This window comes from Hyperolius riggenbachi, chromosome 1 (assembly GCF_040937935.1).
Source record: "Hyperolius riggenbachi isolate aHypRig1 chromosome 1, aHypRig1.pri, whole genome shotgun sequence".
Taxonomy (NCBI): Eukaryota; Metazoa; Chordata; class Amphibia; order Anura; family Hyperoliidae; genus Hyperolius; species Hyperolius riggenbachi.
In genome coordinates, this window is record NC_090646.1 from 135,724,723 (window position 1) to 135,750,490 (window position 25,768).

Below are 25,768 nucleotides of genomic sequence, written 5' to 3' on the forward strand. Positions count from 1 at the left end.
GCATTGTTAACAGAAAGCATAAGAAGTCCAGTTGGCAGTTTGCCACAAGCCATGTGGGGGACAAAGCAACCATGTGGAAGAAGGTGCTCTGGTCAGATGAGACCAAAATGGAACTTTTTGGCCAAAATGCAAAACGCTATGTGTGGCGGAAAACTAACACTGCACATCACTCTGAACACACCATCCCCACTGTCAAATATGATGGTGGCAGCATCATGATCTGGGGGTGCATCTCTTCAGCAGGGACAGGGAAGCTGGTCAGAGTTGATGGGAAGATGGATGGAGCCAAATACAGGGCAAACTTGGAAGAAAACCTCTTGGAGACTGCAAAAGACTTGAGACTGGGGTGGAGGTTCATCTTCCAGCAGGACCATGACCCTAAACATAAAGCCAGGGCAACAATGGAATGGTTTACAACAAAACATATCTATGTGTTAGAATGGCCCAGTGAAAGTCCAGATCTAAATCCAATCGAGAATCTGTGGCAAGATCTGAAAACTGCTGTTCACAAACGCTGCCCATCTAATCTGACTGAGCTGGAGCTGTTTTGCAAAGAAGAATGGGCAAAGATTTCAGTCTCTAGATGTGCAAAGCTGGTAGAGACATCCCCTAAAAGACTGGCAGCTGTAATTGCAGCAAAAGGTGGTTCTACAAAGTATTGACTCAGGGGGCAGAATATTTACGCACACCCCACTTTGCAGTTATTTATTTGTAAAAAAATGTTTGGAATCATGTATGATTTTCAATCTACTTCTCACATGTACACCACTTTGTATTGGTCTTTCACGTGGCATTCCAATAAAATTGATGCATGTTTGTGGCAGTAATGTGACAAAATGTGGAAAACTTCAAGGGGGCCAAATACTTTTGCAAAGCACTATATATATATATATATATATATATATATATATATATATATATATATATATATATGATTGCCGCTATCATTATGATTGTTTATTATGAATAGATTCTATCATTGCATAGACGGAAGCTTGTGGTACCGTTTTTAAATGTTTTTAACTTTGTTTATATTGGAATGAATTATATTGAATAAAAATGTTACAGATGCTTTATACGGTACCTTAACCACTTTACCCCCGCGCGTACGTATTTCTCCGCCCCTTTTTCCATCCTTTAACAACCAGGGACGGAGAAATACGTACTTTCCGCGTTCCCGCTCGTAAACACGCCGCCCGCCGCTAGTAAACACGCCGCCGCCCGCTCGCCCAGAGATCAATGAACGGGAAAATCCATTCCCGTTCGTTGATCTAAGCCCCGCAATGATCCGCTGCTCTCCTATGGGCAGCGCGATCATTGTAAGAAAAAACTCACGTGTCCAGCCTCCTTATACATCCTCCAAGCTTCCGGAAGGAAGCTTGGAGGTCGCATTAAAACAAAAAGTTACTGTGGCCATCTTGTGGCCAAATAGTAAACTACACCCTACACATTTTTCACATACAAATAAATGACTTTTACACATAAAATTAACTCATTACCTCCCACACTCCCCATTTTTTTTTTTTTGTAATTAAAAAAAAATAAAAAAATTTACAATTAAAAAAAATACATAAATAGTTACCTTAGGGACTGAACTTTTTAAATATTTATGTCAAGAGGGTATAACACTGTTACTTTATAAACTATGGGCTTGTAATTAGGGATGGTCGCAAAAATGAAAAAAATGCACCTTTATTTCCAAATAAAATATTGGCGCCAAACATTGTGATAGGGACATAATTTAAATGGTTTTATAACCGGGACAAAAGGGCAAATACATTTCATGGGTTTTAATTACAGTAGCATGCATTATTTAAAAACTATAATGGCCGAAAACTGAAAAATAATTTTTTTTTTCCCCACATTTTTCCAATTTTCCCATTAAAACACATTTAGAAAAAAATAATTCTTGGCATAATGTCCCACCTAAAGAAAGCCTAATTGGTGGCGGAAAAAACAAGATATAGTTAATTTCATTGCGATAAGTAATGATAAAGTTATAGACGAATGAATGGAAGGAGCGCTGAAAGGTGAAAATTGCTCTGGTGCTCAGGGGGTAAAACCCCTCAGTGGTGAAGTGGTTAATATAGTGTGGTGCTGTTTTCATGAGCTAATTATACAAATGCATTTGCTGGGACCTGAGGACTGAGTTAACTATATCCAGAGTTTTTTTTATATCAGAGTTTACTATAAGGGAATTTTACTGTATATAAATAAGGGGTGTATATGTCCTGCCAAGACCAGCACCCACCTTAGCTGGACTGGAACATCAAAACAACAGAGCTGACACAAGCACCCTGTAGGTAGCTGGTAGCTGTGATATCTTCCTGTAAGCTCTAGAGGTGTTTGGTTGCTGAGGAGTGTTTCTCATAGGTTTGTGGGAATTATGGTTAAAAAAGATGGTCGGATATTGCAGTTTCTCCTTTGCTTGATTTTGGCTCAGCAGCTGAGAGTCTACAGAGGAAGGGAAATTGTGTATAACAAGACGCTTGTATTGTATTAATAGCTTATTTTTAGGATCATTCTTGTAAACAGTTTCTATTTCACCAGGATTGGGAATGCTTTGTTAATGCAGGACAATAGAGATGTGAACCTTCTTACAGTATATGGTATGTGTGGCAGTGCAGCCTGGGTTACTTTTTCATAAGTCTCCTGTTCTAGTACTACATTCTACCTGCAGTGGGGAACACAGCCAGATGAGAGATCTTAGGAGAGATAGCCACTGGACAAGCCAGACTTATGATGACCATACATGGTACAATTTGTTTCATCCAATCTTACCATTTCTATGCAATATAAGGGAACTGCCTAAATTATCCTTTCCGTATATTCACTTAATTTACCCTTATACTACATAGAAATGTTAAGATTGGATGAAAAATAGTACCATCTATGGTCACCATTTAAATGGAGAGGCACTGGCAACCAGAGAGTTTATTTTTGGAAATGTAAGACGTTTTAAATCGGAATGATAGCATTTCAAACCTTCTTGCTTTTTTACTGATAGCTAACATGGTACAACACTCTACTGCTTCTATTTAGGGAAATGCCAAATGCCAGAGCAGTGTGAGAGGCGGCACAATGGACTGGACATTCGACTATGTTCAGTGGACCAGCTTCATTCAACAGAGCAGTCCAAAACAGCAATGATAAAGTGCAGTAATCCATAGTAACCAACAGTGACATAGCTAATACACTATGGTTCCCCTACATTGCATCCTTACAAGCACTCAGTATATAACAATTCTGCATCTCCTATTGATATGCCAATGGTGAACAAAGATATATTGGTAGAATACTCATGCTGAATGGTGTCAGCAATTGGACTTTGCTTCTAATGGAAAACTCAACATAATGGCCTCAATTCACTTAGCATTACCACATTCAGTTATGCAGAAAACAACTGATTTTACTGATCACCTTGCCAAATGCCAATTCACTATACCTATTACCGACTAGTGACGTAAATTACCAACTTGTGAGGTAAATACCTCAAGAAATGTCACGAAATTGCAATTCACAAAGGTTAAAGCATTCAGTAAATTAGGTATTTACCTCCAGCTCTGACCAGCTGGTAACTCACAATCTCCATGTGGTGACAGATGAATTAGACCGGCAATAGGGAGATCCACACAGCCCTGCGTCTCACCCCATTTGATCCGATACTTTGGAGGGCAGGACTTCAGAACAGCAGAGAAGGAGACATTTAACAAGGCTTTTCTGTATCCCTTTAGATGTGCATCTCTATATACTGATATACAGAAGAGCTCCCTCTAGTGGTTGCAACACATCTAAAGGGAAGCCGGGGTTGCACTGGACAGAAAACTCCCCGACTCATGCACACCACTTGTGGGAAGACTCACAACTTCCTGCCTGACCTGCTCCACAGCTGTTGAGACTTACCAAGCAGGGCTAAGGGCCTGTTTCCACTACACACAGATTGGATGCAGAATGGATGCAGAAAAACTGACTCCAATGAATGCCTATGGCAAAATCTGCATCAGAAAAATGGTGTTTAGTGGAAACAGGCCCATAGGCATTCATTGGAGTCAGTTTTTCTGCATCCCATCTGTGTGTAGTGGAAACAGGCCCTTAGTGAATTGAAGCATGCTTTTTTCAGTATATTACCGAACTTCTCTACTGCATGCGGAAAATCTTAGTGAATTTGGGAAAATAGTGTAAAATACCAAATGCTGTATTTTACCCACCTAAATTAATTTACCGAACTGTCCTTAGTGAATTGAGGCCACTAACATTTAATTTTGTAGTTAATAGTGATGTGGTTTTCCTCTGATCTCACACATGAAAACTGTGCTTTTGGAACTGTGGTGCATTTAGGAACATACAAAGACTCTACGAACAATAATATCTCCTTGGGAAAGGTTGTCAGAACTGCTCGCCCATCTGCTTCTGCTGACACGTGGTCACCTAGAGCCAAGTGCCTCTCCATCCTAAGTAACCTGGTTATGTTTGGTTAATGGAATGTATATACAATCCCTAGCTAATAAGACTCAACTTATAGGGATAAACAGGGATTAAAGAATCACTGTGTAACATGTATCCTCTGTCATGCTCATCTCCTATAAGCACACTGTTCTTTATCTGCTCTCTGAATGGCCCAGAGACAATGCCTGGCCTGTAAAATCTCTGTGATTGACATGTTGGCTTTGTTTGGTCTGTTACATTTCAGCACCCATTTAGCCTGGAGTGATTTATTGTAGAAAGGTAAGCAGTGTATATGACAAGATAGAAATAAGGAGCACAAACACCAGCCTGAAGTTTAGACAGCGCGGCACCTATGGTAGATGCCATACGGGACATCATGATACAATCCTAGTGCATGCTGGGTAAACTATGCCCCTTGCCAGTGATGGACTGTCTGGAGTTCCAGCACAAACCCACACTGAAAAACGAATTATATGCCTTGTGTTCAGCATTGTGAGGACTGAGTCTGCGGTTATCAGTCACTACCCACTCCCCTTCTCTATTGTCTTTTTCACTGATCTGCTTTTCATTATATTGAAAGGATATATGTGCACTGATTGATTCTTTGCTGGTCTTGTGCTGTAAAAGTAATAGGCCTTTTCCAGGACTTGCAGAGGTTTCCCCTATAACCTTGGGTAGAGTGTATACTGGCTGGAAAAGTCAATAATTCTCCTGCTTGTTTTCTTGGCTAACTGTGATTTTGGTGATATATTCATATAGACACACACATACAGAGTGTACTACATTATATTTCAGCCCTCTTTCACTGTAGCCTCAGCTTGGGTACCGGGAGTCGGTGGTTTCATAAACTCGGAGTCAGAGTTGGAGTCGGATGTTTTTTGTACCGACTCCACAGCCCTGGTTGGTGTGGTTTGTGAGTGCTATAGGCGTGTGGGAGTTGGCCACTACAGGTCCACAGTAGTTGTAGCTTTTTCATACATGTTTATATATGATAGAATCAATAACATATTTTTACTTTTGCTTTATATTTTGTCTGTGACTTTACTTGTGCACACAACCGCCCTTTTCACTTTCTAATTTTTTTGCTATTCCTTCAGTAGGAAACCTAAGAAACCTGAGAAAAAAACCTAATAGCAGTTCATATCTCTCTGTGAAAATGTAAATAAATATAAATTATAATGCCTAGTACAGTAATTTATACTTTAAACGTGTTTTAGGTTTCATATGAATCCGACTACTACTTACAACAATTACAAAGAGAGCAGCTTAGTTATTAAACTGCTTTTATGCTGTTGTTAAATCAGTAGCTGAAATGTTACAGTAAACTGTAAACTTGAAAGAGTAAAATATCACAAACTGGTGTTTTTAATACATTTTCTGAGAATTACAAATTGTCGTCAGGCCCTAAATGTACCAAGTAGCTTCAAATGGCCATCTGTCTAGGAAATACTGCTGAGTTGGATGAGGTCACAAAATCTATTAATTCACTGGCATGGCCATGAACTGTACAGGGTACGTTTTTCATGGACAATTGTTTTTCTTCGAGGGTAAAAAAAACAATTATTCACCATAAATGCTGAAGACAATCTACACTTTTTTTTAAAGGTAGGTTTATTAATCAAAAAATGCACAACAGTACCCAATATGGCAAAATTAAAGCAAAGGCAAATACAATGGAAGAAGCAATCAGTACAAATACATTTCTTTGGAAATGGCTGTGTCTTTCACGCTTCCTGCTATATGCGCCATTTTTAAAAGCAAATGGTTTAGCAGCCCCGTTTACCACATTGCAATACCATTGTTTCAAAACTAGAGATGGCTCGAATTTTAGGGTTCACGAACCTCGAACGTGAACTTCCGCAAAAAGTTCGGTTCGCACGAACTTTTCGAACCGCAATAGACTTCAATGGGGAGGCGAACTTTGAAAACTACAAACATTTATGCTGGCCACAAAAGTGATGGAAAAGATGTTTCAGGGGGTCTAACATCTGAGTTTTTGCATAGCGAAGTGGGATACACGCCAAAAGTCCTGGGGAAAAATCTGGATTTGACAGCAGCGTTTTAAGGGCAGAAATTACACTGCATGCTAAATTGGAGGCCTAAAGTGCTTTAAAACACCTTGCATGTGTATACATCAATCAGGTAGTGTAATTAGTGTACTGCTTCACACTGACAGGCCAAAATTACTGTGTAACGCACCGCACACAGCTGTTTGTGTAGTGACGGCCGTGCTGGACTGGTGCGCACCATGGCGAGAGTGCAGGCCATGGCGGTTTTCAAGCCCATACGGTCGCCGGGCTGAGGTAGCTCAATGACAGAACAGTGACTGTCCAGCTGATCGAATTTGGTCTGTCCACAATGAAGCAACGATCTTATTATCTTGGGTGTGCCCCCCCCAACACACTCATATAGCCGTCGGTCATTGCTTCATTGTGATACGTAAGCCCCTTCACCGCGGCAAGGTAATGATCACAAAGGGGAATTGACACATGTACATGCCTTTTGTTTTGTTGTTGCAGCCACAGTGCAGCCAGAAAAATTAGGCAGGCATGTACACGCACCAGAAAAATTATTATAGCGGCCGCTGCTAGCAGCGGCCTTAAAATTTCAGGAATCCGCCTGGAGTCCTGGACCCAGTTGGTGGTGGCGGAGAAGGCAGTCATGCGGCCTGCAGGCAGAGATGCTGTGTGGGGAGCGACTTAGTCTTGGGGCAGGCAGTCACACGGCGTGCAGGCAGAGATGCTGTGTGTGAGGACTGACTTAGTCTTCGGGCAGGCCTGACTGTGCTTTGCAGACCACGTGGTCAGATAACCCCTTGACCCAACGCTGTGTGCCAGAGATGACACCACTTGCCTTTCAACATCACGGTACAGTTTGGGTATCACCTTTTTTGAGAAATAATTGCGGCCTGGTATCTTCCACTGCGGTGTGTGGTTTTGCTTTTGTGTGCTGCTTTTCCTCAGGTGGTCATCCCATTGCAGTTTGTGCTTTGTAATCATGTGCCTTCTTAAAGAAAACCTGAACTGAAAATTAAAAGTCAAAATAAGCATACACAAGTCATACTTACCTTCCATGTAGTCTACTCCTCCGTATCTTTCTCCTCTCCCGCGTCCTGTTTGTTCACTGTGATCAAGGGAATTTTCCGTCCTCCATTTTGAAAATGGCCATTACCCCATAACAGCTTTCTGGTCAGCACACAGTTAAACTGTAACATCGCCCACTTGAGCCATAGGGAAACATGGACATTACCGGGTACATCAGTTGTCCACTCAGCTATAACCGACAGCAACTGATATATAACTGACAGCAACCGATATATTTCAATTCTGACAAAATGTTGTCAGAACTGGAAGGGATCACTGTCAGAAGAAAATGGTGAGCTTCTGAGAGGAACTGATGGCGAGGTAACTATGTAATGTTCATTTGAAGTTACCTCATGTGTTTATTTTAAATATTTTTACTCAGTACAGGTTCTCTTTAAGAAAGTTGTCCCTACGCGGGTCTTGGTCTTTCCATGGCTCAATTTTTGGTGGCAGAGAGTACAGATGGCATTGCTCTCATCTGAGGCAGACACAAAAACATTTCCACACCGCTGAGCCCTGGGGTGATGGCACTTTTGGTGGTGGCGGCCGACTGAGTGTTAAGCCCAATCTACACGATACGATTCTTTATACGATTCGATTACGATTCTATTTACGATCCGATTATATCCGACATGTTTGATCAGGATTTTATTCGATTCTATTCGATTTGCCATTGCAAAACAATGGCAAATCGAATTGAATCGAATCGATTCTTGATCGGACATGTCGGATATAATAGGATCGTAAATAGAATCGTAATCGAATCGTATAAAGAATTGTATCGTGTAGATTTGGCTTTAAGTGGGGTGCCAGAATCAGAGCAGGAGGAGGAAGCTATGTCATGGTTCCGTGCGGAAGCTGAGGAAGATGAGGTGTTCTTTGTTAAATAGTCAACTACGTCCTGACAATCTTGGGGGTTTATGGCACGCGCCTTCTGAACACTGTACTTTGGTCCAGGGCCGCACGAAATCATGACAGCATGATCTCGAACAGACCTGCCGGGTGGCCTGCCTCTGCCTGTTTTGCCCATATTGGGGGGGATGAAGTGAAAGGTATGCATTGACTTGACTAATACAATGTGCAGTCACACAGGTGCAGTGAACAGGTATGCAGTGACTGGTATCAATACAATGTGCAGCACTCAAACACACAGGTACTGTGAACAGGTGCAGTGACTGGTGGTATATAACACTGTGTGCACTCACGTAGGTAGGTGCACTGAACAGGTAGGTATGCAGTGATTGGTATTACAAATGTGCAGCTGTCACACACACAGGTACCGTGAACAGGTGCAGCAACTGATTTATAATATAACACTGCTTGCACTCACGTAGGTAGGTGCACTACTGAACAGGTATGCAGGGATTGGTATTACAAATGTGCAGCTGTCACACACACAGGTACCGTGAACAGGTGCAGCGACTGATATATAATATAACACTGCTTGCGCTCACGTAGGTAGGTGCACTACTGAACAGGTATGCAGGGATTGGTATTACAAATGTGCAGCTGTCACACACACAGGTAATCACTGAATGTGCGGGGCCTGGCAGTAGCACAGTAGGAATTACCAAGGGGCCAGCAGCTGCATTTGACTGACAGGGCTGTATATGCAACACAAGTGTCAGTGGGACACACACACACACAAAAAATAGATCACAAGAACAACATTAGCTCTCAAAAGAGCTGTTGAGGATGAGGAGTGCTTTTTAGCAATAAGTATCAGCAAGGATCAAGCTAACAAGCCTAACACAAGAGACTAACTAAGCTTTCCCTATGTCAGCAGGTTCTCTCCCTTCTCTAATTACTGCAGCCACACGAGTAAGTGAAAAGGCTGACGCTGCCTTCGTTTTATAAGGGGGAAAGGGCTCCAGGAGGGAGTGGAGCCTAATTGGCTACCCTGTGTCTGCTGACTGTGATGTAGAGGGTTAAAGTTGACCCTAATGATGTAGTATAGGGGGTGGGTCAAACTCGCATATAGTTTGCGGTTCACCGTGAACGCGAACCACCAAAGTTTGCGCGAATAAGTTTGCGGTCGAACCATTCGGGCCATCTCTATTCAAAACCATGTACAAGGCTTGTGTCAACGATTAAACAAAGTGACATATATGGAAGTCACCACCTCAAAGACAACGGCCCATAAGCAATTAACTTTTTCTCCTGAGTTATCTCTTAAGAGATATTTTTCATATCCTCTTTAAAATAACTTTTAAGAATTTTACAATTGAACAAGTACATAAAATTTGGTGAAAAAGTACTATTAAAATTAATTTTTAGTATTTTCTTGCTTGTTGGTGGTTTAACCATTTCTGCCGCCCGGACGTGAAGCTCACGTCCGGGCGGCTGCTCTGATGCGGTGTCGCGCTTCGGCGCGCTCCCGCCCGCGATCGCGGGTGTCCCCCGGTAGCCCTGGGATCAGTGAAAGGGAACATGGTTCCCGATCACCGATCCCTTTCCCCTGCAGAAAAACCAAAGCGCTCATCCGTGAGGCTTCAGTTCTTCTGCCCGGAAGAATTTCCGCATCCCCCTTGTACTTCCGCTTAGCGAGAAGTACAAGGAGGGAAACCAAAAAAGCCATCTTGTGGCCAAATAGTAAAACTACATCTACACATTTTTTATATTACAATTTACATACATACTAACATAAAAAAATTAACTATTTATGTCCCACACCAAAATATTCTTCAAATAAAATTTTTAATCGAAAAAAAAAATTACAATTAAAAAAAAAAAAAGACATAAATAGTTACCTAAGGGTCTGAACTTATGAAATATGCTTTTGAAGGGGGTATACTACAAACATTTTTTAAATTATAAGCTTGTAAATAGTGATGGGCACAAAGCGGAAAAAATGCACCTTTATTTCCAAATAAAATATTGGCGCCATACATTGTGATAGGGACAAAATTTAAATGGTATAATAACCGAGACATACGGGCAAATAAAATACATAGGTTTTAATTATGATAGCATGGATTATTTTAAAGCTATAATGGCCGAAAACTGAGAAATAATGAATTTTTTCCATTTTTTTCTTATTAATCCTGTTAAAATGCATTTACGGTAAAGTGGCTCTTAGCAAAATGTACCACCCACAGAAAGCCTAATTAGTGGCGGAAAAAACAAGCTATAGATCAATAAATTGTGATAAGTAGTGATAAAGTTATTAGCGAATGACTGGGAGGTGAAAATTGCTCAGATGCATAAGGTGAAAAATCCCCGCGGGCTGAAATGGTTAAAGGGCATTTTATGAGAAGATGTGAAAATATCATGTAGGAGAAAACTGATGAGAAAAAGTGAATTGCAAATGGGCTCATGTGTGATTTAGCACAATAGCATTTTAGGTTGAACAATTTTTTTTCTCCTACAGTTCCATGAGGAACATTTTAGGTCTCAGTATCATAAGGAGTATTTTATAGCATATGCTGTGAAAAGCTGATTAATTGAGGTGGCACAGTGGCGTAGTGTATAGCTGTCTTGCCTTGAAGCAATGTGTCTCCCAGTTTGAATCCCAGCTTTGGCATTATCTGCATAGAGTTTTTTTATGTTGGGGGTTTCCTCCATTATCCAAAAAACATCCAGATTAGTTAATTTGTTTCCTCTTGACTTGGCCTTAGACTACAATGGACATATGACTATGGTGGGTATTACATTGTGAGTACCCCTGAGGGACGGTTAGTGGCAAGACTATATACTCTGCAGTATGGAAAATGTCATCAATATATAAATACTAATAATAATTTGGTTCTCCCCAAAAGTTGGCCTTGTGACTATTGTAGAGATTAGATTGTGAGTTTCTCTGAGACGCAGCTAGTTACATCACTATGTACTCCGCAAAAGGTGTCGGCCCTATATAAATAATAATACTTTTGTCCCTTGGCTGAGTCGCCAGACATTTTGCTGTATTTGCATGATGAGGTGACAGCTGGATATAGCCTCCACCAGACCTTCTGTGACTCTCCTTAAGTGAAAATGCAATCAAATGGATTGTAGTTTTCCTGACTGAAATTATAATCCCTCAATAGAAGGCGCTGATGGAGGTCTGCTGCTGCTCTTCCTTCTCTCTTCTCCAAAGGAAGCAACATATCTTCTGAGCCAAGCATGTATGCCTGTACAACATTCAATTCTGCTAAACCAAGCATGCATGTTTCTAGAACAGTAATTGCTGTGAAGAAATGATGATGGTTAGATTGTTTACTGTTGGCATAATATCATGTCACAGGCATACTAAACTAAGGGCCAGTGCACACCAAAAACCTCTAGCAGATCTGCAAACTGCTAGAGGTTGTTGAAGCAGATTTTCAGAGAGATTCTAGGCATGGTTAGAGAGGTTTTCTAAACATGCTTAGCGTTTTTTGGAACGTTTTTGTGTAGCAGATTACAAATATTGTTACGCCTGGAAAACCGCTCTGATCTAGCGTTTTTCAGAGCGGTTTGAGCTTTTCCTATACTTTACATCGAGGCAGAAACGCATCTGCTAACCACAAAAATGCTGCAGGAGCCACGTTTGTGGTTTGATAAAAACCTCAAATTGCTGGTGTGCACCATCGCATTGAGATGCATTAGCCAACCATTTTCACAAGCTGCAGTGCTTTTTAAAATCCTACCAAAAACGATTGGTGTGCACCAGGCCTAACACATTATTACTTTTTTTTTTACAGATTGACAGCGCTCCTAGGCTGCAAATGAAATGAATCAAACAGAGGTGTGAAGATCCCCCCAGGGGCTAAAACCTCTGTGCAGCCAGAGGTGCTGCCTCTGTTTGGAAGCACTGCCAATCTCTCTCCTGCTATACCAAACTAACCCAACCGATATCTAATGAAGAGATATCTAAAGCCGCATCTACACGAGTAGATGCGGCCGCGATGCTCCTTATCAATCGAGCCGCTGATGCGGCTCGATTGATAAGATCCGACAGGACGGATCTCCGCACCGGCGATTCCCTGCTCGATCCCCGCGAGGGGACAATGGCAGGGAATCGTGCGGGAGATAAGCGGCGCCGGCAGGGACGAGCGGGCACGAGCGGGGAATCGAATGCGGCGCACGCGCGGCGAGCGGGGACGCGGCGGGGACGCGCAACAGGCCGCCGATCGCCACAACATCTCCCCAACATCTCCCCGTGTAGACGGGGCTTAAGAGGGGACATATTTATAAAGGTGGCAGTGAGCTTATACTCTTAAAGGGACTCCGAGCAGTGCAGAAACTATGGAAAGATGCATATCATTTTAAAGCTCTCTTTCTCCTCTTTCCAATGATATATAAACCGCCGCCCTACGCCTTTTAGTTTTCGCTATTTTCGCGATTGAAATTGCCGCGGCCGCGTTTTCAATCGTGAAAATAGAGAAAACTAAAAGGCGTAGGGCGACGATTTAGGTGTCGTCAGAAAGAGGAGAAAGAGAGCTTTAAATTGATATCCATCTTTCCATAGTTACATTGTATTACACAGGGCGACTTTTTCTGCTGAATGGAGCTGCTGACACTGGGGAAAGTGTCGTCCTGTGTAATACAAATAACTATGGAAAAATGGATATCATTTTAAAGCTCTCTTTCTCCTCTTTCTGGCGACACCTAAATCGTCGCCCTACGCCTTTTAGTTTTCTCTATTTTCGCGATTGAATTCGCGGCCGCGGCAATTTCAATCGCGAAAATAGCGAAAACTAAAAGGCGTAGGGCAGCGGTTTATATATCATTGGAAAGAGGAGAAAGAGAGCTTTAAAATGATATGCATCTTTCCATAGTTTCTGCACTGCTCGGAGTCCCTTTAAAATCACTTCTGTTTCTGAAAAACCATCAGCACATTTGTGGTGATGAGCTGCTAAAAGTGACAATCACCCTACATGATCACAACTTTTATATGTGTCAGCCTGTTTCCCATGATTTCCACTTTAGCAATTTATGAATTGCCAAATAACCCTCACCACTCTAAGGGCTCCACACTGTGCTGAATCAGTTGCAGTGATTTTATTCTTCATTTGTACCACAATCAAATGTGTCGAAAGATTGCATTTCACCTTGATGGTATGGTAAAGGCATACAGTGCTATTCAAGAATGCCTCACTTCCCATGTAAACACGCACTGTTAACACACTACATGCAGTGCATTAAGGCGTCTGTACTTGTTGCGTTGCCCCACGATAAAAGTGATAGCCCCATAGGGCTATGATTGCGTCTGCCTCGGGATGTGACGATTTTGTGCAGCGCGTCGCAAGTCTAATTTAGTACCAGAGGATCAGCAGGGCAGCCATGCCATTTGCATTGGTTGAAAGGAAATAAATATGTCAGCCTCCATATCCCTCTCAATTCAGGTGTACTTTAAAAATATGATTCTTCTTTAGATGGTTGAACATGCATTGCCAATATTAAAATGTGCCTTCAGAGTGCTATCTTGTGTTTGTATTATGCTTTCATGTCCCCCATAGACCAAGATCCAGTCGCCATTCCATGTTGACATCCCATTTTTACAAAGAACCTTGCTGCTTATGTGTTTTAGGGATGAGACTCGTGTTTTCAGTGTCAGTCCAGGGAATTCCTGTTAAGAAATAACCTAGGCACAAGGTCATGTGAATCTTGTCACAGTACAGCTGCCAGTCACGCAGTCCCTCAGGCATGATTGCATTTATTTAGCAAATACAGGAAAGTGCGACTGAAAAAAATCAATACCGCAGTGTTTATGGAGGATTGAGAGAGCTTTGTGTAGCTTGGATATCTGATCATGTAGGTGAACATGGCTGCTCACGTGGAAGTCCATCTGTCGGTTACAGCAGCTTTATGGCTTTTTACTAAACTGTGTGGCCAGTGTTCCTGTTGTCTGTATCTCTGTTTTCCTTTCAATAGAAAGAAGTTTTGAATCAGGATGATCCCATCTATTGACTATGAAGCCTATCTCAGACTTCCTCCTGATTCCTGACAGGAGTGTATGGCCACCTTAAAAATGTGTTTCTATACGTACATACAGACATTAGATTCTCATTGTCTGAGATGGTTGTTCATAATTGTGTCAATTGACAAGGTGCCTCTTATATATTACAGTAGTACATCTTTGTTTTATTATACTTGTATCCTTCTTTAATGGGAACCTGAGGTGAGAGGGATATGGAGGCTGACATGTTTATTTCCTTTTAAAGCAGCAGGGACAGCCATACTATCCCAGGAAAGAAAAACACAGTAAATACTTGTTCTACTTACATAACATATGTATTGTACTGTCCACATTTTGATTTCAGTGAATTGAATTTAGTAAATAAAAAGAAAACTGTTCCTGTCATTTTCCATCTTAACTCCCTCTGACTGAAGCCAATCTTGATGTGTGAGCACAGCATAGATCGTATTTCAGCAGCTCACTGAACTGCCCTCAGCCAATCAGTGAGGAGCAGAAATGTGGGAGGGGTGATGACAAGCTTCCTTCTCGTTGGTAATGTACCAAATAGAGCCAGGCTGACTGAGATAAGATTTATTACAATACACGCTTGCAATACAGGGTCAGGTTCCAGGCTGCATAATAACACAGAACAGTGGGTTAATAGAATTTGATTAAATGGCTGACAATCCAGCTTTAAATAATGCTGATCCTCTACCTCTTATACTTTAAAGGGAAGGTTCACGGTCCTGTTTAAAAAAATAAAAATACAAATCCGCTTACCTGGGGCTTCCTCCAGCATGTGGCAGGCAGGACGTGCCCTCGGCGCCGCTCCGGAGGCTCCCGGTCTTCTCTGGTGGTGCACCCGACCTGGCCAGGCCGGCTTCCAGGTCGGGCTCTTCTGCGCTCCAACGTGCGTCTCACTTGGTTTCGCTGACATCATCGGAAGTCCTCCAGGCTGTACTGCACAGGCGCAGTAGTTCTGCACCTGCGCAGTACAGCTCGGAGGACGTCCAATGACGTCAGCGTGAGGCGCACGTTGGAGCGCAGAAGAGCCCGACCTGGAAGCCAGCCTGGCCAGGTCGGGTGCGCCACCAGAGAAGACCGGGAGCCTCCGGAGCGGCGCCAAGGGCACGTCCTGCCTGCCACGGGCAGGAGGAAGCCCCAGGTAAGTGGATTTGTATTTTTATTTTTTTAAACAGGACCGCGGATCTTCCCTTTAAGCCACAGATCCTAAACAAGCATGCAGATCAGATTAGCTGCATGCTTGTTTCAGGTGTGTGATTTAGACCCTACTGACCAGAAAGATCAGCAGGACTGCCAGGCAACTGGTATTGTTTAAAAGGAAATAGTCTCACACCTCCGGTTCCATTTAAGAACCCTGTTACATGAACTGTAAAGCTGTGGTTTCCTGTGAAAGCGAGACTGTACACGGTAATGAGGACTGGCAAAGATAGATAGCAGTGATAATCCTATTTTCATTCCATGTATGGCATGTGCAACATCTTAATGTAGTCTGATAAATATTATTGGGAAAGATAAGGCCTCCTAATGCAATGTGTTGTGAGTATCCTCGAGTGTCCCTTGCTTAGCGCTGTGCTGGGAAGTTCTAGTGAAGCAGAACAGGCAGCTTCATTGATTTCATGTTTGTGAAGAGAGAACGCCACAGAGAACGCTGCAGATTGCACAGGTACATTCCTCTGTCAGCCTCTGTCAGGCACCTTAGTAGCACAGAACGATGGGCAAAATCAATTAGAAGGCAATGTGTGTCCTTGACTTGTTTCAGATATTTTTGGGAGTATCTTTAGCTTGACATGAATAATATAATTGTGTATTAATATTTGATGGATGTTGTCTCTATTTATGGCACATCAAACAATGTAAAGAAGGAGCACCACAAATGGTAGCAATCTTCGAGTGTGCCCTGGTCAAGGTCTTAGTGTCCAAACAGACCTGCACACCCTGTGCACGGGTGTATATTTAGGCTATTGCAGTTTGAGAAAGGGCTGAGTCCCGAAACAGCGTCTGTCATTGCTATGCCGTTTTGATACAATAAAAGAGCTTTGATACCACTGCTAAGAGAGGTGCCGGTCCTACTTGCTTTTGGGTCTCTATTTATGGCTTCTGATTATAAATGCTGGATGAACGGATGTACAGTATGTATTACACAGTACAGCATATGCAAGCATTACACAGCACAGACATTGTGCCTGGCTAACTATCCTCCAGACACTGACTAGATGAATTGAAACAACTTCATAGGAAACCTGTCACAGAACTAGAAAGTGATTTATATATTGACAAAGGAGTTATGTTCTGTGAAGAATGCGGACATCTGGAAAGTGAAAAGTCTTTTGAGCCCCAGAGTTTCCTTATCGCCATCCTTACCCCTAAAGCCTGCAATGTACTATTAGTCTGGATTCACAGTGGTCCTTTGTACATTGCACACATTATACTGTGTGTGAACTGCAATGGAGATTGGACATAGACTTTAATACAAAGCCTGAATGCAGCGAGTTAAAATAACGTGATCTGTTACAATGCAGTACTGTGAACAGTCCCATAGAACTGTATGGGCAATAAGCTGACATGCAGAATTATTCTGCAACACAACTGAGCACTGTGAACTAGCCCTTAAAGTATACTTAGATCAATTAACAGCCTGTATTAATACTTACCTGGGGCTTCCTCCAGCCCTATGAGGCCCGTGGAGTCCCTCCCGTCCTCCTCGGCCACTCTGTTTTGCCGCTGGACAAAACTCACAATAAATACAGTATGAGGGAAAAATCCCCAAGACAATGTTAAAAGTACAAAAAATGTCGGATGATGATGATATGACCAACCGCAACTGTCAATCCAGTCAGTGGCATATAAATACAGTTTAATAGCGTAAATAGTAATAAGATGCTTCTCTGGCCAGAGATAATCTCAACCTTCCCAGCTAAGTTTGTTGGGGGCCTCCTTAGGTAATCCCAATAGACAGTTAGACACAAGTTTAAACCGGCCATTTGATAACAGGAGCTCTGGTAGATGCAAAATAAGATGTTATGTCCGCTCCAACATCCAGGCAACTCCGGGGGTCTTGCCAATGGATCAAACAAAAACGGGGTGAATCGTAACCAATCAATAATGTGGTCAGCTCTGCGTTAGTTGGCTTGTGCCGCTCGTTCACAAATCCTGGGTTGTCTAGCAGGCTCACCAACAGAGCTCACCACTGCTCTCGTACTGACAGAGAGACGCTCCTCTAGCGATACGTGCCAATGTGCACGTAATGCTGGTGTGGCCAAGCACAGTAGCTGGCCTAGGAGCTGCCCACCAATGCGTTTGCATCCTGATTGGATGCTACGTCAGGGTATGATCAAAAAGGGACACTGTAGTGAGAGGGATATGAAGGTTGCCTTTTTCCCTTTTAAACTATGCCAATTGCCTGGCTGATCTTTTATCTCTAAAAGTTTCAACCACAGACTCAGAACAAGTATGAACATTAGGTTCTCTGTTTAAAGTTTGGCCGTATAGTTTGGCTTTATGCTTGCTTCAGGTATATGATTTAGACACTACTGCAGCAAAACGAATCAGCAAGACTGCCAGAAACTGGTATTCTCGAAAAGGAAATGAATGTGGCTGCCTCCATTGTCCTCTCACTACAGTGTCCCCTCAAAGATAGTCATAGACAGGTTGACAAAGGCCTGATTCCGCAAGCAATTGTTTACTTCCAGATCAGAAATTGATGGGCTAGCAGTGATCAGTGTAGTACCACTTGAGCTCAGTCAGACGTGTTAGCACTTTAAAAAATTTGTGTAAAATCATGTCGTGTGATTTGCCCATGTATGCACTAATTGTTCTGTAAATGGGTCCAAAAAACCTGCAAAATTCCAAGGTAGGAAGGTACAGAGCTTGGCGAAAGTCTTAGCATGAGTCCCCATGAGGCAGAAGAGTCCATTAAGGGATCTGGATCAAGACCACCAGACTCCACTCCCTACTGCTGTCACCTTTGCGTAGACTGTCTCTTTATATTTTTATTTGTCTCCGGATTCTGTTTATTTCCAGAAGAGAACATAAGAGCATGTCCTTTTGAGACGTGTTATGATGAACTATATTTAGTATGAACAGATAAAAATGTTCTCCTTCGTTCAGGGAGTCGTGATCTAAATGTAATCAGAGAGATGTACAAGTAAATTCTATGACCGTAAAAAAGAACTGAAGAGTTTTTGTGAGCCAGGTAGTACACTGCCTAGACATTCATATTGTACATTCAGTTCTTTTCAAAGATTCCTATCTACTTGGTTAACATTTTTAATGGAACATCTAATGTTTGGCCAACATTTATCTGTAACAGTTTGATCTAATTGTAGTTAATTAGGAATAAAAATTGTTTTACTCATTAAAACAAACCTGAAGTGAGGAAACTCGCCTAAGGTTAGATACTTATGTAAGTAGAGGAGAGACTCTGGATACCATAGAGCCTTTTTTAGCCCTCTCTATGTCCCCTTGTTCCACTGCTGTCCCCGTTGAAGTTATGTAACCGGCTGGGTCTTTGGCACTCCTTGGGCAGCCTTCAGAAGTACCTGTGCCCCACAAGACTTCCAGAGAAGTAAATGGAATACAAAAACTTTTCTTGGGTCTTTTGCATGAACTGATCGATTGCTTGTGTACCGCAATGATCTGTCTATCAAACCTTCCTGATAAACCAATGTGGTAGATTGATTCCTTGGTTTACAACGATTTTTATCTGACGTTTATACCCAGCTTTAGTGAAAACTAATATTTTCATTTTATTTCAAAGTTGCTTTATTTTAAATAAAATGGGTTTTTTTTTGTAACTACACCATATTAATATTCTACGATCAAAATCTGCTACATTCCAAAGTAGATTGTAGATTACCCATCTATGGATACCTATGCTGGTCTATGGATACCCATGCTGGTACAGTATTTTGATCCAGTTGAGAATCTTTGAACTTCAGGATGTGCAGGGCTATGGAATAGCCCTGCAGCAAAGTCACAAAGAGGTTTATTGTTAATTATTAAAATCCTAAATCCTATCGCTGTGATTTTTCTGTCTGCTTCCAGTTTTGGTGTCTGTGAAAACAAACGTCTGAGAACAGTGCCAAAGAACTCCACGTAATTATTGTTACTTCTTTCTCTGTGTAATGAGGATTATTTTGGCTTCATGAGATGGGAGTGCTCATGCTTAGGAGGGGTTTACTAGTGATGTTGCCATTTTTGCTGCTTTTTAATGGTTAAACTGAAGTGATTCTTGGCTGTTCTCTTTCAGCATGGACCATGAAGCCACCCAGCTGGAAAATCAGCATGTGCACAGCGTGTATGAGAGCACAGCGCCATACTTCAATGAAGTACAGAGCAAGGCTTGGCCCAAGGTCCGACAGTTCCTGCTGGAACAGAAACCCGGCAGCCTCGTTGTGGATATCGGTAAGCCTGTTTCTTTTAAATGACATTTCTACAGCTTTCAGGTGTTTGGCTTTTGCACATTTCAGTGGATCTATCTAGCTTTGTCTCTTCTAGCCAAAATGTGACAACCAGTCACTGAATCTGCCACTGCCATGTAGGAAATGCTCCGGATGGGCTAGAGTCAGACATATTGCAATCTCTAGTATTGATTTTTGCTGATGTATGTTCTGGGGTTGGCATTCTTTTCTTTCTATACTCCATGTTAGGCCACCTTGGTGTCCAGCTGGAGGACTTTATTATTAGGACTAACCCATTTGCTATGGATCTCAAGTTTTGAGAGTCAGGAAGGTAGAGAGAATATGGTTGTGGTAACAACTAAATTGAGAAGAATATGGAGGCTGCCATATTTATTTTGTTTTAAATGACAACTGTAATGAGAAGGATATGGGGGCTGCCATATTTATTTCCTTTTAAACAATACCAGGTGCCTGGCATTCCTGCTGATGTATTTGGCTACAGTGTTGTCTGAATCACACCAGAAACAAGCATACAGCTAATCTTGTCAGATCTGAAAATAATGTCAGATACATCTGATATGCTGCAAGCTTGTTCAGGGTCTATGGCTAAAAGTATTAGAGGCAGAGGATCAGCAGGATAGCCAGGCAAATGGTATAGTTTAAAAATAAATAAATATGGCAGCTGCCATATCTCTCTCATTACAGTTGTCCTTTAAGCAATACCAATTGCATGGCAACCCTGCTGATCTATTTGGCTGCAGTAGTGTCTGAATCACAGCAGAAACAAGCATGCAGTATTAGAGGCAGAGGATCAGAAGGACAGCCAGGCAACTGGTGCTTAAAAGGAAATAAATATGGCAGTCTCCATAGCGCTCTTGCTTCATTTGTCCTTTGACGTGTCCACATATGATACAATTATTTATTTTAATTTTTTTCCAACTCAAGAATTACTATCAATTTTTTTTGATTGATTTTAACATTTGAAAAATCTGACCAATATATCACACACGTGTTCAATTTCTATCTATTATTTATTCGTAGTTGATTTTGTCATTTGTATGTAAACGTGTCCTGAAAATGGGACATCACAGACCTCCCTGTAGCCTCTGCCGGCCTTCTCTGAGCAATGGCACACAGAGATAGACGACAGTGGATAAAAATAGAGTTGTAGATATTACAGTACATCAGCACTGTGAGTAAAGTGATTCCTTCTGGGGAAATAATGGGAGATTTCTCACACAGAAACAGAGAATGAAGAGCTCAGAAAGCAGATACCACTAATGAGTGTGATGATTTTTTATAGTCTTGCTAATTTAACATTACAGTATTTCAGTCTGTGTTCATCACAATGCCTTTATTAATAGTCTTCCCTTTATTCATCTTCCGGCAGCCCTGCAGAGATGGGCTTTATTTTGGTCTATTAACGTCTCTTGGTTTCTTCACACATTAGTTATGTTTCCAATTAACATGACTGGGGGTAAAGTGTGTAAGCGTCTGTGCTCAACGGCAGGATTTACTTTGATTATTTTAATCCTTCGCCTGTGAAAGAATATTTTTTTCTTTTCTTCTATTCAGAGCATAGGGCAGCTGTAAGGAGACCAAGGGAAACTGTGGTGACTATTAACGGGTCCTTTTTAAATCAGCATGGTGTCTATTTTATTGCGTGGCCTGTTTTTAGGCAAAGGCAAACCAGGCAGTTGCCTAGGGTGACACTTCAAGGAGAGGGCACCACAGAATTACTTCCAGCCCACTGTGCATTCTCAAATTTTTATATACAACTGCTCGTTCCATTAGGAAAAGGGATGAATGATGTTTTTAGCTCCTACATGGGAATTGTTGAATATTATAACCAAGGAGGCCTGACTAGCTTAACAATGATATTGAAAGTGCTGTTAATGTGCTAATTAAGCTGTAATCCCCCCACCAATACCTAACCCTATGGACACTCCCCCGGCAATGCCTAACCCTACAAACTTCCTGGCGATGGCTAAGACTATGACCCTCCCCCCAGTGATGCCTAATCTTAAGGCTCTACTGTCAGTGCCGAACGCCATTTGCCAATAATATGGGCACCGCCGTAGACACCTATGTTAATAGCCATGATTAAAATAGGGGGCATCGGGGACAGCATGGTGGCGTAGTGGTTAGCGCTCTCGCCTTGCAACAATGGTTCCCCGGTGTTGACCAGCCAGGTCAACATCTGCAAGGAGTTTGTATGTCCTCCCCATGTCTATGTGGGTTTCCTCCGGGCACTCTGGTTTCCTCCTACATCCCAAAAACATACAGATAAGTTAATTGGCTTTCCCCTAAAATGTTTTAGACTACGATACATACTGTACACTACATGATACAGACATATGACTATGGTAGGGATTATATTGTGATCCCCTCTGGGGACATTTAAAGAGACACTGAAGTCTCAAGAAAAACATCCTTTTACAGTGGCTTGCAAAAGTATTCGGCCCCCTTGAAGTTTTCCGCATTTAGTCATAATACTGCCACAAACATGAATCAATTTTATTGGAATGCCACGTGAACGACCAATACAAAGTGGTGTACACATGAGAAGTGGAACGAAAATCATACATGATTCCAAACATTTTTTACAAATAAATAACTGCAAAGTGGGGTGTGCATAATTGTTTAGCCCCCTGAGTCAACACTTTGTAGAACCACCTTTTGCTGCAATTACAGCTGCCAGTCTTTTAGGGTATGTCTCTACCAGCTTTGCACATCTAGAGACTGAAATCCTTGCCCATTCTTCTTTGCAAAACAGCTCCAGCTCAGTCAGTCAGATTAGATGGACAGTGTTTGTGAACAGCAGTTTTCAGATCTTGTCACAGATTCTCGATTGGATTTAGATCTGGACTTTGACTGGGCCATTCTAACACATAGATATGTTTTGTTTTAAACCATTCCAATGTTGCCCTGGCTTTATGTTTAGCGTCGTTGTCCTGCTGGAAGGTGAACCTCCGCCCAAGTCTCAAGTCTTTTGCAGACTCCAAGAGGTTTTCTTGCAAGATTGCCCTGTATTTGGCTCCATCCATCTTCCCATCAACTCTGACCAGTTTCCCTGTCCCTGCTGAAGAGAAGCACCCCCAGAGCATGATGCTGCCACCACGATATTTGACAGTGGGGATGGTGTGTTCAGAATGATGTGCAGTGTTACTTTTCCGCCACACATAGCGTTTTGCATTTTAGCCAAAAAGTTCCATTTTGGTCTCATCTGACCAGAGCACCTTCTTCCACATGTTTGCTGTGTTCCCCACATGGCTTGTGGCAAACTGCAAACGGGACTTTTTATGCTTTTCTGTTAACAATGGCTTTCTTCTTGCCACCCTTCCATAAAGGCCAACTTTGTGCAGTGCACGACTAATAGTTGTCCTATGGACAGATTCCTGTTTTCAATGTAGGCAAAGTGTTGGCAAAGTGGCACTCCCCATATAAGCGTATATATATATGACAACATGCAGGTGGCGTGAGGAAAAGGACTAACAAGGCAAACAGATGGTTTCTCACCCTTCCTCCAGTAACCCTTCAGACGTATCCGCTCAGACGTGTGCTCATCGGATCCAAAACAGAAGAGGAAATCGCAGTTGTGATCAGGAAGAAAAGGATTATATCCGGGCACCTTCCGTCTTATACTTTATTGCGTACCTTGTGTCAAAAGTGGGTTACATACCAAAGGTGTGTTCACCTGTTCGGTTTACGCTGGTGGTGGTGAGTTGGAGGTGGGGGTGTCGGGCATCAGTTGGGGCTTGCGACGGCCGTTTCGCGTCCTTACAGACGCTTGGTCACGCTGCGCTCCATACATGCGTCTGTAAGGACGCGAAACGGCCGTCGCAAGCCCCAACTGATGCCCGACAACCCCACCTCCAACTCACCACCACCAGCATAAACCGAACAGGTGAACACACCTTTGGTATGTAACCCACTTTTGACACAAGGTACGCAATAAAGTATAAGACGGAAGGTGCCCGGATATAATCTTTTTCTTCCTGATCACAACTGCGATTTCCTCTTCTGTTTTGGATCCGATGAGCACACGTCTGAGCGGATACGTCTGAAGGGTTACTGGAGGAAGGGTGAGAAACCATCTGTTTGCCTTGTTAGTCCTTTTCCTCACGCCACCTGCATGTTGTCATATATATATATATATATACGCTTATATGGGGAGTGCCACTTTGCCTACATTGAAAACAGGAATCTGTTATATACATGGAGCGCAGCGTGACCAAGCGTCTGTAAGGACGCGAAACGGCCGTCGCAAGCCCCAACTAATGCCCGACACCCCCACCTCCAACTCACCACCACCAGCGTAAACCGAACAGGTGAACACACCTTTGGTATGTAACCCACTTTTGACACAAGGTACGCAATAAAGTTTAAGATGGAAGGTGCCCGGATATAATCTTTTTCTTCCTGATCACAACTATGGACAGATTCCCCCACCTGAGCAGTAGATCTCTGCAGCTCATCCAGAGTCACCATGGGCCACTTGTCTTGGTAGGTTTACAGTTGTGCCATACTCCTTCCATTTCTGAATGATCGCTTGAACAGTGCTCCGTGGTATGTTCAAGGCTTTGGAAATCTTTTTGTAGCCTAAGCCTGCTTAAAATTTCTCAATAACTTTATCCCTGACCTGTCTGGTGTGTTCTTTGGACTTCATGGTGTTGCTGCTCCCAAGATTCTCTTAGACAACCTCTGAGACCGTCACAGAGCAGCTGTATTTGTACTGACATTAGATTACACACAGGTGCACTCTATTTAGTCATTAGCACTCATCAGGCAATGTCTATGGGCAACTGACTGCACTCAGACCAAAGGGGGCTGAATAATTACGCACACCCCACTTTGCAGTTATTTATTTGTAAAAAATGTTTGGAATGATGTATGATTTTCGTTCCACTTCTCACGTGTACACCACTTTGTATTGGTCTTTCACGTGGAATTCCAATAAAGTTGATTCATGTTTGTGGCAGTAATGTGACAAAATGTGGAAAACTTCAAGGGGGCCAAATACTTTTGCAAGCCACTGTATTTAAAAAATGTGTTTAATATGCTAGCCCTACTTAAACCGCCGCATCCCCGTCCGCTGTAATCTAAATCCCCCCTAACTCCCACCTTCCTCTCCCTTGCAAAATCCGCGACTTTCTTGGTTGTGGATTTTGCTGATATAGGAGGCAGAGCTATGAGCCGCAGCTCTGCCTCCTTACGCGTCAATCAGCCGCGTATCTCCGCCTCTCCCCCGCCCCTCTCAGTGAAGGCAGACTGAGAGGGGCGGGGGAGAGGTGGCAATCCGGGCTGATAGACGTGTTGAGAGGAAGAGCTGCGGCTCATAGCTTTGCCTCTCATGGAAGCGCTGCCCGGATTGCCCCCCGGGGAGTTTGGGGGGATTTAGATTACAGCCGTGGGAATGCAGCGGTTTAGGTAGGGCAAACATATTAAACACATTTTTTAAATAAAAAGATGTTTTTCTTGAGACTTCAGTCTCTTTAGTGACAAGACAATATACTCTGTACAGCACTGTGGATGATGTCAGCATTATACAAATGCCCAAATTACTGGTAATGGCTGCTGAGGGTCCATTTCCACCATATATAGATTCACTTGCGAGCTGCATGCTGCCAATCTTATTAGAGGTTTGCTGTCCAGATCACACTTGGGTACATATCTGAACGTCATGCTGCAGATTTCTGCAGCACGCAAACGAATCCCTTAAGCCATGCATGGCACAGCTTAGAGATTAGGGCTGCGGATATGCAGCAGAAAGAGAGTCTCAGCAGAATTGTAAACTGCCACAGCTCCCAGTGGCAATAAGCCTTAACTCGGGCTATTAACCACTTGCCGACCGCGCACTCATACCGCGCGTCGGCAAAGTGGCAGCTGCAGGACCAGCGACGCAGTTCTGCGTCGCCGGCTGCAGGCTAATTAATCAGGAAGCAGCCGCTCGCCGA

General features: G+C 42.6%; 1 protein-coding gene across 2 annotated transcripts in view; it reads left to right on the forward strand.

Annotated features, from left to right (window-relative positions):
- Window positions 1–3,419: 3,419 nt before the first annotated feature.
- TRMT9B (tRNA methyltransferase 9B (putative)) overlaps window positions 3,420–25,768 on the forward strand; it is a 43,256-nt gene continuing 20,907 nt past the window's right edge. Inside the window, exons 1-2 of one of the 2 annotated variants that reach the window (XM_068268596.1) lie at window positions 3,420–3,483; window positions 19,661–19,815. In XM_068268596.1, coding sequence (XP_068124697.1) covers window positions 19,662–19,815 — 154 coding nt within the window. In that variant the 5' untranslated portion in view covers window positions 3,420–3,483; window position 19,661. Of the gene's footprint in view, window positions 3,484–19,660; window positions 19,816–25,768 lie in introns of those variants that run through there. The other variant, XM_068268600.1, reaches the window with a different exon arrangement.